The following is a 15,607-nucleotide window of genomic DNA, read 5'->3' as shown; positions in this document are numbered from 1 at the left end:
ACGAAACGTATGTACTTTGGCTGTTTCACTGTCATTTCGAGGAAAGAATAGCATTTCAGTTCCAAATATGTCGTGCATATATTATTTTATAGAGGTTGGTTTTTGAAAAATTGAATTCACATGGATGGAAATTTAAAAAATGCACAACTTGTTACTTAACAACACATATTTTAATTTTTTGAGCTCGAGTCGAATTTGACGAGCCTGACTGTTGTGCTCTAATATGTAAATTTGAAATAACCAGACACAAAATTCTTCGGTTAAAAAAAGCGACGAATGATGAATACAAATCCCGAACGAGGTGAAAAATCACCTCATAATTATTTGAGGAAAGACAAATACAACAAATATGTTAATAAGTACTTAAGCTCATCAAATATATATCATTGCAATGAAACAAACATTTTAATGTGTTTATAATTTTGAAATTGTAATTTAATATGAATTATTTTCTCAATTACATTAATACATAGGTAATTTCTTTCACAATACCCATCATTCTTAACAAACCAAAATAACAATTATTACTTAAGCTGAATATTATTACATCACGGCCATAATAAATTTATAGTTGCAATAACAAAATGAAATTAAAAGTAATAACTTAGCCAAAATGAAACAAGCTTTTAATCAACAAGACTTTGGAGTTGCAAATTATTGCTGTTGAAGCACTCGAAATCGACCACCTTTTCCGTGAACCTCTCTAGTTCCATTTTCCGCCGGAACTGAATTACAACTCGAAGAAGATCGTTTCCAAAACTCTCTTGTTCCTCGAGTATGCTCATCGCTGACATGGCAGCAGACTCGCTGCAGCTCAACAGATGAATAAGGGCAAGTGTTGGTATTTCTCCTATACCCGAAGGAATCTCATCGAGATGTAACAATCCAGAGAGATATAGCTTTTCCAGGACTGGAAAATGGAAGCTTTCAGCATTCCAGTGTTTCAGTTCCCAGCTGTCGATAAATAGGTATTTGAGGCGAAGGAATTCCCCCTCCACAGGGTTCCACTCCGATCCTGTCATCGAACCGTCTTTCAGTTGGAGAACTTCAAGATTGGGTGACGAACCAATTGTTGTCAAATCTTCCCATTCAATCTTACGACCACTTAAGGTCAACTTCTTGAGCGAAGTCGGGAATTTGAGGTTCCGTACTAAATTACCACACGGTTGCACGTTACCTAACTGACAATTTAGTGATTCGAGTTTATGCAAACACCCAATATTGTAGATAAAGGTTTCACGTGAAGATCTCTCAGGCAAAAAGTCGTTGTACTTTATCTTCAATATCTTGACACTGGGGATTCTCTTACATACCTCCTCACTCAAATTCAAATCCACCACAGTCTTAAGTGTGTGCAAGTTTTTCAAAACAATGCTATCGTCTTTTTCTTGGCTTCTCAAAGGAGGCGCTGGAAGACATAACCTTGCGAACTCTAAATACCTAAGTTGTGGCATTGACCAAATTTCAGTCGGCGCATAAAAAATTCCCAAACCTCCAATTTTCAATGTCTGCACATTCCAGAGTAGAGATACTGTCCAAGGAAGTTCACGAGAATAATGCTTATGTTTGTAGAAATCATAGTATATCCAAACATAGCGCAAGTTAATTTGCTCAAAAATATCGCTTGGAAGAGAATCGGTATAATCCACATTAAAAACTTTCAACAATCTAAACCTAACCGGTCGCCAACCTGCATTGCGTAAAAAAGAACGAGTAAGGGGTGCTGACTCAAGAGCATGAGAAAGTAGATCATGATTTATCTCTGAGTTTTTTCCAAGAAATAAAATGCGACGCTCCTTAGTTAGGGCCCGTGGACTGTCACAAAACCTGATGAAATAGAAAAACTTCTCTTTCTCAGCTGTCTTTATGCACAAGTCTCTTACAAGATCATGGATAGTGCAGGTTTTAATTTGTCCATTCAACCTCAACCTACCAACTGAAAGGAGATTTCTCTCAACAAGATCCTTTAAATATCCCTCGCCAACCTCTTCCAAACTTTTGATTTTATTTGGTTTTATAAATCCTTCAGCAATCCAAAGTTTGATGAGTTCTGACAAATGAATCTCATAGTCCTCTGGATAAATTCCCGTGTAAAAAAAACACGGTTTTAAATGGGCAGGTAACTGCCTATAACTCAAAGACAATATGTCCAAGTTTTGCTCTTCCGAATCCAAAATTGAGTTCATATTTTGTGAAATATTCTCCCAATATTCTTGTGTACAAGAAGACTTCCTAAGAAGTCCTCCAATCACAACAATTAATAAAGGAAGCCCTTTGCATTTTTTAGCAATCTTCTTTCCAATTTCCTCTAATTGAGGAGGGCAAACTTCTTCTTGTGGAAAGGCCTTTTCACAAAATAGATTCCAACTTTTATCTTCATCTAGAAATTTCTTTGAGAAGTAGGACGAACCAAAATAAATAGAAACATTTGACAGCCTAGTGGTTATGATAATTCGACTTCCATTGTTGTTATCTGGAAAGAAAAGCATCATCTTTTCCCAAGCATCAATACTCCAGACATCGTCCAATATAATCAAATATCTCCTACCTATGAGTCTTTGATACAACTTTTGTCCTAATTGTTGTTCAATTTCTTGACCCAATCCACTAGTTTGGCGAGAAAGAAGTTTTGAAAAGATTTCTTTCAGACTAAACTCTTGAGATATTGTACCCCAAGCACGAATATCGAAATGATTCAAAATTAATCGACTTTCGTAAGCATTTCTAGCAAGAGTAGTCTTACCAATGCCGCCCATACCTACAATCGGTATGATTTGCAGACTCGATTGTCGGCCAGTGAGAGCATCCAAGAGTTGAATCAACTCCTCATCGAATCCCACCATCTTGCTCTTTGCATTACTTGATGAAGTACTAGGAGGAGTAGGCAACGAATACGCGGGGCCCTCCTTTTGATCTAATTTGAATCCCATTTCGTTTTTAAAATCGACAACCTTATCCTTGACATGTTCCATGACTTCGATTACTGACTGTAGATCGAGCAACGAAATCAAACCGGAGTGGATTTGGTCGACAACATGAGATTCGATTACGTCTTCAGCCGCATAGGATGCTGATGCAATTTCGCTCTCCAAAACTTCGTATTTTTCGCTTAGAACTCCAACATGAGAATTAGTAATCTCAACAAAATCTAGCAAGAAACCGACAAGATAGGAAAGAGATTCCAACTGTTTCTTGTCGAAGCAGTTGGAAATACGAGGATGATCTTGGATTTGATCAAGGACACTCATTAGAGAAGCAAGAGCAGCGTAAGTTGCCATCTCAATGTATCTTCTTTCAAGTGTAGGAAAAAGCAAAAGCTTTTTTTATGGAAAATGAGAGAAATATTATGATATAGAGAGAAATATCACAATAACAAGTTGCCTCAATATATTATTACTCGACAGCTAGTGGTTGTGTTCATATGTAAGTTGCCTCTTGACTGTATTGCACAAGACAAATGAAGTGGGGATTCAATTTGCAATGTACATGCATGTTGACTATTGACTATTCTCTTATATATATATATATATATATATATATATATATATATATATATATATATATATATATATATATATATATATATATATATATATATATATATATATACACATATAGACAATTCGAGGCCCTAATAAATGAATTCACATTCATAATCAACAATGGCTCCGATCCATCTGTTGAAAATTTCAACTCGGAAATATCAACTGATAATCCGGATTTTCTAGGGAAAATTACATTTTTCGTCCTCATACTTTACTCACTTTTTTAAAACTGTCCCTAAACATTTTGGAGTTACAATAGTAGTCCTTATTCATGCCATTTTTTGACAGAATTGGTCCGCCGTTAATTTTTGCCGTTAAGTTGGATGGAAAATGGCATGTGCCTCTCACATGCCTTCAATTTACAACACTACATGAAAATGGACTTTCAACAAGACGCATTGCGTCTTGTTAAAACATATTTTTTATAATTATTATTTTTAATTAAAATTTAATATAAAATCGAAATCACGTAATTCCAAAAAAATCAACTCATTTCGAAAATACAATTTAAAAAATCAAAATATTGTTTAAAAATTTAAAATATTGTTCCAAAATCGGCATTTTGAGAAATTCAATTAAAATATATCGTTTCAAACCAAAATAAAAAAACCCCATAGGAATTGGGGAATTAGAAATCTCCATTCCAATTTTCACCTCTAGACAATTCCAAAAATCTCAATTGTGAGACAATATGTCGAGTTTTAAAAATATGGGTGAAAATTGGAAAGGATTTTTCTTATGCCGCCTAGTTTGATAAAAAAATTATTTTATTTTAAAATAATATTTTCATTCAATTACCAAAAATTCCGATTTTAAAACACAATAATATTTTTTTAAACAATATTTCTGAATTTATTTTGAAAACAAATATCGAGTTTTAGATTATTAAATAAGGGTGAAAATTGGAACGGGGTATTCTTACTCCGCCTATTACGATCAGATTTTTATTTTATTTAAAACAATAATTTTCATTTGGATTCAAGAAATTCCGCTTTTAAAACATTATATTATTATTTTAGACAATGCTTCTAAAAATATTTTGAAAAAATTTATCGAGTTTTACATTATTAAATTAGGGTGAAGATTGAAATGGAAGTTTCTTATCCCACCTATGCGGATCGAATTTTTATTTTATTTTGAAACAATGTTTTCATTTGAATTCCGAAAATCTTGATTTTGAAAGCAATATTTCATTTTTTAAAACAATGTTTCAATTGTTTAAAGAATATTTCTCAAAATAATTTAAAACAATATATATCGATTTTGTTTTTTTGGAATTTATATAATTTCGAATTCTAATCAAGTTTTAATTATGAAAATTCTGTTTTAACAAGACGCAATGCGTCTTGTTGAAAGTCCATTTTCATGTAGTGTTTTAAATTGAAGGCATGTGAGAGGCACATGCCATTTTCCATCCAACTTAACGGCAAAAATTAACGGCGGACCAATTCTGTCAAAAAATGGCATGATTAAGGACTACTATTGTAACTCCAAAATGTTTGGGAACAATTTTGAAAAAGTGGGTAAAGTATGAGGACGAAAAATGTAATTTTCCCAATTTTCTATATATTTTTTTCTCACCCCGCTCTCATATAATAATATAATAAGGGAAAAGTACAATTTGCACTCCTAAACTATGCGATTTATCTAAAACATCCCTAAACTACAAAACGTACCAAAATAGTCCCTGACTGTAACAATCAAACATTATGAATTTAAGGGATAATTACACTTTTCGTCCCTATACATTACCACTTAAACGATTTTCGTCCCTAAACAAGATGAAGTTACAATTTTCGTCCCTAAACATGTCACTTTTATGCCGTTTCTGTCCCTCCGTCCATTTGTCCAGTTAGTTTGGACGGAAAATTGCACGTGCGCCGCACGTGACACACAAAAGCATCTCTACACCTCAAAACGTTCAATCACGCATTAGTATTTAATAAACTTATAGTATTAGGTTCCAACCCTTCAGTCTTCATTTTCTCGACGATTTTTTCCATCCCACTAATATCATTGGACAACCCTTTGGCACTTATCAAAACGTGGTAAGTGAAGTATGATGGCTTGATATTTTCTTTCTCCATCAACGATAAAACGTCAGAAATTTTCTTGTTGTCGGTTCTCTTGTACAGAAGTAACAACTGATTGCAAGAAAAGCATGTAACAGGGAATAAGCTCTTCATTTTGTTGAAGAGATCTTCGGATTTCTTCATCTTGTTTAGGGACGAAAATCGTTTAAGTGGTAATGTATAGGGACGAAAAGTGTAATTATCCCTGAATTTAACATTGTTAGAAATAATTATTTACATTTTTACCCATTATTTATTTGGAGTCGGATTCAGATGAGCAGCGACTTTTTTGTTCACCGAAATCGGAGTCAAATTCCAATGGTTACGGGTTTATGCAGAGGCTGGGGAGATTTTCATATATGATAACAAAGAAGGCGGCGGAGCAGTGGCAGGTGTTCAGGGGCGGTACTACTAACGGGGCCCCCTAGAAAAAAACAAAAATGTTTTTTTAGCTATTTTGACATAATAGTTTTTGAATATTACTTTTGGCCCCCTCAAAGGTTTTGTAAATATGTGTCTTAACTCTTAATTTTTTTTTTATTCTCCATAATTTTATATAAATTATAGATATATATCATATTTAATATAAAATAAAATGTTTAAAAATTGTACTATTTTAGGAAAGAGAGGTGTGTGCCCATTTATAAATTTGCAATGTGGATTTTTTGTATCCCAGAAAATTAATGAAATAAAAATCTTTTGTTTCTATGGGGAAAAAAATACTGAGGTGGAAAGAGTTAATACACAGAGGTGGAAAAAGTTGGAGACATCTTCTTTTCTTAATTATGTTATTTATTTGCATATATAATAAGGGTCCATTAGATATACACCCCTCATATGAAAAATATATAGGGATAGGTGCACCCCTAAAAATCTTCCTTTGAGATACTCCTTGGAGAGGTAAAAGTACTATTGTGCCCTTATTTGTAATTTTCGCCCAACTGCATTCAACATTTTCACCTACTGCATTTATCATTTTGGACCTGCATTTCGTATTTTATACTGCATATATCATTATTTTTATTTTTAATTATTTTTTTATTACTGTATATATATATCGTACCTTTTTTATTATCATTGTATTTTTTTATAAAATAATTTTTTTAATATTTTGATTTTTTTAATATTTTGATTTTTTTAATATTTTGATTTTTTTAATTTTTCGATTTTTTAATTTTTAATTTTTTTTTTACTTTTTTTTTTTTTTATAAATTCAAATTTTGGTAAAATTACTGAACTGAAAGTATACTACACATGACTACAGTTTACTACAAGTTCAATAGTCCTGTATAGTTATATGTAGTCATGTACTGTCTTTTTACCCCAAAATTCATATACACCAACAAAAAAAATTCACAATTTATCTTGATATTATAAATCAACTAACAAAAAAAAAAAAAAAAACAATCACATGCATATATTCTTCAAACATGAACAAGTACTACTGTACATGCCCGCATGGGTGTAGCTCAACTGGTTCCGGAGGTGGTAAGTTGGTGCAAGGTCCTAGGATCGAATCCTGGCAGCCGCAGTGTGGGAATTTCAACTCCAATGAGATTGGTTCCTTGTGGGCACCAGGTCCGGGTCCGCTACCTTAACGGGCCGTTGAGTTACCATGATTTACATTCCTCCATCAATCCTTGTCGGACCAAGGGATGGGGGCCCTGGGGGCGAGGGATTTCGCCTTTTTGGTGCAAGTATTACTGTACATTAAAAACCTATAGCATACATATAACTGTATATTACTACAAGTGACTATAGTTATTTACCATTATCTATAGTTATATATAGTGACATAAAGTCTAGACTACTGTAGCATGAATCCAACTTCACAAAGGCACTTCATTGAATCTTATTCTCTGCATGTCATAAAATTATAATAAAAGCAAAACCTGCGACAAAAAAATACGAGTTAAATAGCAAAATGCAAAATGCGAGTTAGATTACATGAAAAATACAAAAAAACACAATTTTTTTTTTTGTTGATAAATTTACTGAACTGAAATCGACTACAAATGACTATAGTATACCACAAGTCCTATAGTCATGTATAGTTATATGTAGCCGTGACTATACATGACTACATGTGACTGACTATATATGACTGTATATGACTAAATATAATTGTATATTCACCTGACTCAAATCACTAATGTAAGTAATCACTACTGGTTAAATTTCTATTACAGACAAACAAAGTTCTCACACTTTAGGCATTTCGACTCATCTTCAAATAAATACAAAAAATAAATTACATACGATTTATAATAAAAAATCAATTACATGAAAAATACAAAAAAACATGATTTTTTTTTTGATAAATTTACTGAACTGAAATCGAGTACAAATGACTATAGTATACCACAAGTCCTAAAGTCATGTATAGTTATATGTAGCCGTGACTATACATGACTACATGTGACTGACTATATATGACTAAATATAATTGTATATTCACCTGACTCAAATCACTCATGTAAGTAACCACTACTGGTTAAATTTCCATTACAGACAAACAAAGCTCTCACACTTTAGGCATTTCGAATCATCTTCAAATAAATACAAAAAATAAATTATAATATGATTTATAATAAAAAAAAAATCAAATTAATCCAAAGAAAAATATTTTAATATTAATTGTTCACAAATCTTGAAAAACATAGTAGATCTGTGTTTTTTTTATATAAATGCATTAAATATATACAAATCGAACACCACCAATTCCAGATATGAAATTCACCATTAGATCTGACTACACATCGTCGGATCACAATTTAAATTTTTTGAATTTAGTTGATTTTCATAAAAAAAAATAATAAAATAAGGTGAAATAGTGAAAATAATTCAGATCTTAAAAACTAAATTAAAAATGGATAGACATTCATAAAATAAAAAAAATAACTTAAAAAAGTGAAGTGAATGGTTTAGTACCGAGTTCAAAGCGGTGGGAGGAACAATGTTAAGTGTATATTTTTACACTTTATCGTATCTTTTTATTTGAGCTTTTGGTGTTTTTAACGATAATTGATGCTTAAAAAGTTGATTTATTGTATTTTAGGTACAAATTGAAGAATTGGAAAAGTATGGGGTCAAAACTGTAATTTTGGCGAAAATATGGGTCAAAAGTGAAAATATCAAAATTCTGAAGATTTAAGGCTCGGACCCCCGTCCCAGTTTTAGTGCAAATTGTGGGACCCCCGTCCGAGACTCCGAAGCTGCGCAGTAAAGGGATTTTAATTGCACAAGGAAACTGCCTTCTTCCCCAAGTTTTTCACCCTATATAAGACCAAGCCAAGCACACAATTGTGGATCGATCTTTTTACGCAAATTCAAGAGCAAAGAAGATCAACGAAGATTCAAGCATAGTTTTTATTATTTAGTTAATTTATTTTATTTTATTTATCATAAGAATTACGAGTAACTAAGTCTTTATTTCTAGGATTTTGTTTGGAACCCTATGTGGGATTTATGAACCCTTTTCTATGATTTTATGCAAGTTTTAATTCCGGATTATTTCTTTTACTTGTTTTATTAAGTGCATGAACTTGATCAACTTATGTGCTTTTATGTTATTGTTAATCGCATGAATCGGAAGATCGGGTTAATAATTAGAACTGTGGTAGAAGAGCCTTTGTGGTATTAACATAGGAATATAGTTAATCTCTTAGGTAGCCATTATTGAGATTTGTGCTTAATGCTGTGTTCTAGAATTAATTGCATAGGAATATAGTAATTGAATCTAGAGTATTAGAATCGTAATACACGCGGAAGCGGGTTATGATTATTTTAGCATCTCAGGTTATTAATCCGGGTTAATTGCTTGCATAATTGAAGGAATTGGGGGAATAATAATCACATAGGGGGGATAATAAAATCATAGGCTTGCTTATCTTGATTAAATCTTCGTTTTAAATTGCTTTCTTTTTTTTGCTTGCCTTTTAATTTAGTTTAGTTTAATTTAGTTAATTTTCTCTCTAAAGTCGACTGTGTAGGGTGGACTTGATAATAATTGGTAGAATTTAACGTCTAGGATTAAGTAATTAAATATTCCCTGTGGGTTCGATATCCGGACTTAATTGTCCACTATATTACTTGTACGATACGTGCACTTGCGTGTAGGTATTTCGCCCAACAAGTTTTTGGCGCCGTTGCCGAGGAATATTTTAATTATTTATTTTGTTCTAGCTCTAAATTTGAACAATTTTCACGATCCACCCAAATTTTTTTATTTTAATTTTTCGTTTTAATTTTTTTTTTTAATTTTTTTTTCTTTGGTTAGATGTCAGGTTACAATTTCCGCGCAACTCAAACGGGATATGAATGGCTTCCGTCTGGCGAATACCTCCAAAATACCTATGATATGCCGTCACTTTGTTCAATATGTGGTGGAGATCATTACACTAACCAATGTTGGTATGCACCGAAAGCGAATAATTTCATAGATAACACCAACGGCGGTTATTGGAACACATACACCAACACGCCACGAGAACCCACTGTTCAGGAGTGTTATTTGAACTCCGTCCTTGAAGAATTTATGAAATCCACTCAAGCATCTATCCGGAGACTGGAGTTACAGTTGGAAGAATTCAAGCGCCAAAGGTCTCTTGAAAATATTTCAGACAATATCGAGAATGGTTGCAACAAAGAAAATCCGTCTACAACTTGTAGTGAGAAAAATCTTTTAGACCTAGAAAATATTGTCGATGAGAAGGAAAAGGAACTTACGAAGACACTTAAGGATGATGAATATGAGAATGCAATCGAGCTCAACTCCAAAGATATCTCGGAACAAGGGAAGGATGAGATAGATGTGGTTAGTGCAAATATTCAAATCGAGGATATTATTGTTGTTCATGACATGGCTTTGAAGGCATCAATAGAGGTTGATGAAAAGACGAATGTGTTTGAAGTGGAGGTTATACGCGGACGTGAGGTTTTTGTGTACCAATTTGAGGGAGCGGGTGACGAAGATCCCAACTTGGCTTCGTACCGATTGATTACAACTAAGAAAGACTACAAGCTAAGGTGGACCCTGACATATTGCAATCCTATCCCTGTATCGGTTGCAATTGAAGTGAAAGAGTTCATGGATGGATGCTCAATCTACAAGGCTTTGGATTGGACATAACAATTTTAAGAACAAAAGTCTGGCTGAAGACTTAAAACTTAGCGCTTCTTGGGAGGCAACCCGAGCTTTATTGATTTCGTAGTTTTCTTTATATTTTTCGTTTCGTTTTTAATATCATAGGCATGCATTCTAATTTATTTATTTGAATTTTACTTTTCAGGGTCGAAGACATGATCGGGGAGTCTAGACGGCCGTCCGCCCGAAAAAAAAAAAAAAAAAAAATTTGCAGCACTGTATTTGAGACGGCCGTCCCAAAATATACCTTTAAAGTGGGACGGCCGTCCCACAACCAGAAGGGAACCAGTAGCCTTGGACGGCCGTCCGATTTTTAGCCTTAAAACCGGGACGGCCGTCCCCAAACCAGTGATAGAAGAGTAATTCTCGGACCCCCGTCCGAGAATTAGGAATAAACATGGGACGACCGTCCGACTGAAAGATTGGGCGTTTTAAATTTTCAAAAATCAGATTTTCTCCCCCATTATATCTTAAACCCTCCTCTTTCCTTCTTTCTAACTCCCACACACGGATTTTCGAATTTTTTGAATTTCTCTTCCAAAAATTCTTCGATTCCACACACATAATTCACTCACACACTCTCCGATTCTTATTTTGTGTTGATGTTGACAGGGAGGCTAGAGAATCGAACCAACCTCTACAAAATCTACTCATTCAAGGCACGCCCACAAGGTGTTCGACAATTTGCTCCAACCAAATTTTGAGTTCGATTGTCAACCAATTCTCACCGAATCTATTCCAACCTCTCTCCCAACTATGTCGTCCAACAAACGAGGCCACACGAGCGAAGCATCATATTCCAAAGGGAAGGGAAAGGGAAAGAAAAGTGCCACCGCCCAATGAGGACGAGCGTGAGAGAGCTAGGGAGGAGCACCCCGATCACATCGACTCCGACTAAATCAGGTGTTTTCTATTCTTAAACTTTGTGCTAATTTCGTTGAGGGCAACGAAAATTTTAAGTTTAGGGGTGAAAAACATGTTTTTGTGCTTATTTGTTTTAGTTTGCATGCATTAGGTTTTATTCGTTTTTATTGTTTTTCTCGTTTTTTTTCCGGAATATAAAAAAAAAAAAAAATTGCTTGAGTCGAATGCATCGATGATTTATGATGATGAGAGATGATCAATGTTTGATGATGAGATTGCTTGTTTTGTGTGATAAGGATTTGATGCTTGTTTAGCTTTCGATTCAACGGGACTTAGAAGCGAATTATTGCTAGGAATCACACTTTGTGCATTGCTTTGGTTGAATGTTTTGTATTTTAAATTTGGAATTAATTTGTGCTAGATCATGCTATGTTCGGTTTTAAGACTCACCTTAGGAAATTTATGATACGAAGTATTGAGTAGTGAGTGATTTGGGATATGATTTGGGCCTTCTTTGAACCGTTTGAGCCTTTCAAGCCGACCTTTTTATCGAAATTATCCTTAGAACCTTGATTTGAGCCTCGGAGAAAAGGTGTTCTTTCTTTTAGCCAATGTGTAAGGTAGAATAGGTGGAGATTCTTGAAAATTACCCCTTGGAGTTCGGTCGAAAATTTTATAAGGTCCTTCTTCTTCTTCTTCGAAAAAAAAAAAAAAAAGACAAATATATATGCTTCTATATATATATTAAAAAAAAAAAAAAAGAAAAAAGAGAAGAAGAAGAGACTAGAAGGGAGAAATAAGGACTAGTTGTTGAATTATTTTTGAAAACTCGATCCATTGCCTCAAAAGCGAAAGTGGAGACTTTTGAACTTTTGAGAATCGAGTTTATTAAAGTCTGAAACACGTGGATTATTTCCACGTTGTGTTTTTAACTTTCTTATTTTTTAAACTAAATTTTAGTTATGGAATAAGTAGTGCTTAGTGGGTTAAGTATGGTGCTTAGTGGGCTAAGTAGTGCTTAGTGGATTTAATTGTGGATTTTATTCTAACTTCCTAACTAACCCACTAACCCATTTTCTTGAGTGCTCTTGTGGTTGGTTTTCTTGCAGATCATGGGCTGAGGAGTGGAAGCTTGAAATGTCTATAAATACCGATTTCAATACTCAATGCTTTTTATCGATTCTACGAAATAAAAAAACCGAGAGCTGAAAAGAATACATGAGTGTTTTAGAGTGGTTTTAGAATCGGTCGTTTGTACTCCTCATGAGTACAATCTTTACGTACTCCTTATGAGTACATTCTTTACGTACTTCTCATAAGTACATTCTTTCTAGTCTAGATTGTATAGTATATATGTTTCTAGACTTCGTTGTAAGAATGATCAAGATAGTGATTCATTCATAAGTTCTTTACGTACTCCTTATGAGTACATTCTTTGAAATCTAGAATTTTTAATATTTTTCTTTTAGTATCTAGATTTGATTGTAAGAATGATCTTGAAAAAGATTTGTTGGCGCCATATTTCCGACTATTGAAGATCGAGGAAATCCGCCAAGTTTTGGAATTAAAAGATTGGCAAAGATTTGTTTTCCATATTTATTTTGGAATTTATTAGAGTCCTATTCTTATAATACTTCTATTAGGACTTAGATTTATTTCTATGTATATTATTCTAGTTAGGTATCTTTTGTACTTATCTAGAATAGAAGTAGAAATCAACAAGGATTCTATTACCTAGTTAAATAGATTTCTTGGGGTTCAAGTTAGGTCTTAGGGCTTATTTTCGTGTCTATGTAAGCCTCCAAGACATACAAGAACCGTGTGCATTGTTTGGGAGAAAAACCTCTTCATAGCATCGAAGTTTTGCCAAGGCGTTCTGCGGAGCAGGACTGTGCCATCGTTGCACTGTGCGTACATATACAGATTTGATGTATAGATCTCAAGGGAGATCAGCCGCGTTTTCTGAAGGGAGTTCAGGCTTGAAGAAAGTTCAAGGCACGCGGAGTGGAGCTGGTAGAGAGAGACACGGAGTTCGAGTTGTGTACAAGAACGGCATATTATATAAAGAGGGAGTCTTTAGTGTTTTTAATAAGTCCTATTAATGTACAATGTAAATCTGAACTAGTGAAATCGTGTTTGCAGGTCCACGTGGATGTAGGGCACATTTGTGTCTGAACCACATTAATTCCTTGTGTTCATTTATTTGCTTTAAGTAGTTTATAACTGTGTTAACACAAGAATTATAGTTGTAACCGAATATTGTTTCCACAACTTAACTGTTACAACTTAGGTTAATTGATTTCTATAGGCATATAAATCAACAATTGGCATCAAGAGCCTCTCACTAGATATACATAGTGTGTGATTTTGAGAATTTGATTTATTTGCATTTTATCTTCCATAGGAACTATGAATGCTCATATGGAAGGCGGTTCCACGACTCGCCCACCACTGCTTACTGGAACCAATTACTCTTATTGGAAGACCAAGATGAAGATGTTCATTAAGTCAATGGATGAAGATGCATGGCGCACAGTTCTGACTGGCTGGAAACGACCTGTTGCCACAGATGAAAAAGGAATCGAAAGTGAGAAACATGAAAGAGACTGGAACAAAGCTGAGCAGATTGCGGCAAACAAGAATTCCAAAGCCTTGAATGCTATATTCAACGGAATTGACATCAATCAATTCAAGATAATCTCAGCATGTGAGTGTGCCAAGGAAGCATGGGAAAAACTTCAAACAACCTATGAGGGGACTACCTCTGTCAGATTATCAAAACTTCAGATGCTTGCTACTCGTTTTGAGGATCTTCGGATGGAGGAAACTGAAACCGTGAGCGATTTCAACTCCAAATTATGCGACATCGCAATGAAGCCCATGGCCTCGGTGAAACTTACCCTGAAGTAAAACTTGTTCGTAAAGTGCTAAGATCTATGCCAGACCGGTTCGCATATAAGGTCACTGCTATAGAGGAAGCAACTGATGTGGACTCATTGCGGCTTGAAGATCTGATCGGAAATCTACAGACCTTTGAAAACAAGCTGAACATCAGTAGAATGGATAAAGAGAGAAAAATCGCTTTACAAACTGTGTCTGTTGTGACACCATCCGTGCCCTCAGCTCCCATGACAGCACTCGAAGTCAAACTAACAAAATCCATGTCTCTAATAGCCAAAAACTTCGGAGAACTCGTGAAAATGAATGGACATCCCAGAAGTCCTACAAACAAGCGAGAAGTTAGGAAGGGGATTCGATGTAGAGAATGTTGTGGCTATGGTCATATTCAATTTGAATGTGCAAACACTCAGAAGAAGCAAGGAAAATCACTTGCTACAACCTGGAGTGACGATAACTTTGAATCTGATGATGAAAGTGAAGCAAGTGATGCTGAAACTAGTATTGACTTCTGTGGTACATGCAGGGTTACTGACGTGACACAAGATGTTGTCACATGCACTGAACCACCACACCTCAGGTATGCTACTCGTAATCTCGAGAATCATAGAAATTTAAACACAATTTTTTTGCCCACAGGAGAAGAAGATTCAGAGGATGATGAAGAATGCTCCATTGATATGATTCAACAGCAACAAAATGATCTTCTAAAGCAATGTCATGAGGTTAGTGATGAAAACAAGCGTTTGAAGGAGAAAGTAAAGGAACTGGAAGAGGAGAATGAAGCAGTTAAAGTCAACCTGAAGGCCAAAATCGATGAGCTTGAATTGGAAAATGAGGCACTGGAGGTAAAACATGATTTTTCTTTGAAAGATATTGACAATCTAAAAGAATTGCTGAGACATTTGCGAAACAACGATTGCAATAAGACAAGGCAGATCAAGAAAAATCCTCCTCCAATGAAAAATGCTGAACCCTGCCTCAACCTGAAGTGTGACAACTCCCCTGTCGCAACAACGTTAGAGGCGTCAATCAGTAAGTTAAATCGCACTACGATTCTTCCTTCAAAAAGGTTAGATGAA

General features: G+C 34.5%; 2 protein-coding genes across 2 annotated transcripts; one reads left to right on the top strand and one right to left on the bottom strand.

The window, feature by feature from the left end:
• Positions 1 to 441: 441 nt before the first annotated feature.
• On the bottom strand, positions 442 to 3,393 carry LOC105966793 (putative late blight resistance protein homolog R1A-3). The gene is made up of 2 exons (XM_088817020.1): positions 2,744 to 3,393; positions 442 to 1,690 (listed from the first exon to the last, which is right to left on the bottom strand). The coding sequence occupies exons 1-2, from the start codon at positions 3,276 to 3,278 to the stop codon at positions 627 to 629; spliced, it is 1,599 nt and encodes a 532-aa protein (XP_088673146.1). The 5' UTR covers positions 3,279 to 3,393; the 3' UTR covers positions 442 to 626.
• Positions 3,394 to 14,036: 10,643 nt separating this feature from the next.
• Positions 14,037 to 14,537, top strand: LOC148771280 (uncharacterized). Its single transcript, XM_088817569.1, has one exon. The coding sequence runs from the start codon at positions 14,037 to 14,039 to the stop codon at positions 14,535 to 14,537; it is 501 nt and encodes a 166-aa protein (XP_088673695.1).
• The last annotated feature ends 1,070 nt before the right edge of the window (positions 14,538 to 15,607 follow it).

The sequence above is a fragment of the Erythranthe guttata genome, chromosome 4, assembly GCF_056151865.1.
Source record: "Erythranthe guttata isolate IM_541 chromosome 4, IM_541, whole genome shotgun sequence".
Taxonomy (NCBI): domain Eukaryota; kingdom Viridiplantae; phylum Streptophyta; class Magnoliopsida; order Lamiales; family Phrymaceae; genus Erythranthe; species Erythranthe guttata.
This window is presented reverse-complemented; position numbering and strand designations above follow the sequence as displayed.

What these genes read in the sequence shown, in the direction of transcription:
- LOC105966793 (XM_088817020.1), bottom strand. Translation starts at nt 3,278, where the DNA reads ATGGCAACTTACGCTGCTCTTGCTTCTCTAATGAGTGTCCTTGATCAA. An exon ending in TGTAGGTATGGGCGGCATTG is followed by an intron (nt 1,691 to 2,743) that starts GTAAGACTACTC and finishes TACGCAATGCAG; the next exon opens with GTTGGCGACCGGTTAGGTTT.
- LOC148771280 (XM_088817569.1), top strand. Translation starts at nt 14,037, where the DNA reads ATGAATGCTCATATGGAAGGCGGTTCCACGACTCGCCCACCACTGCTT.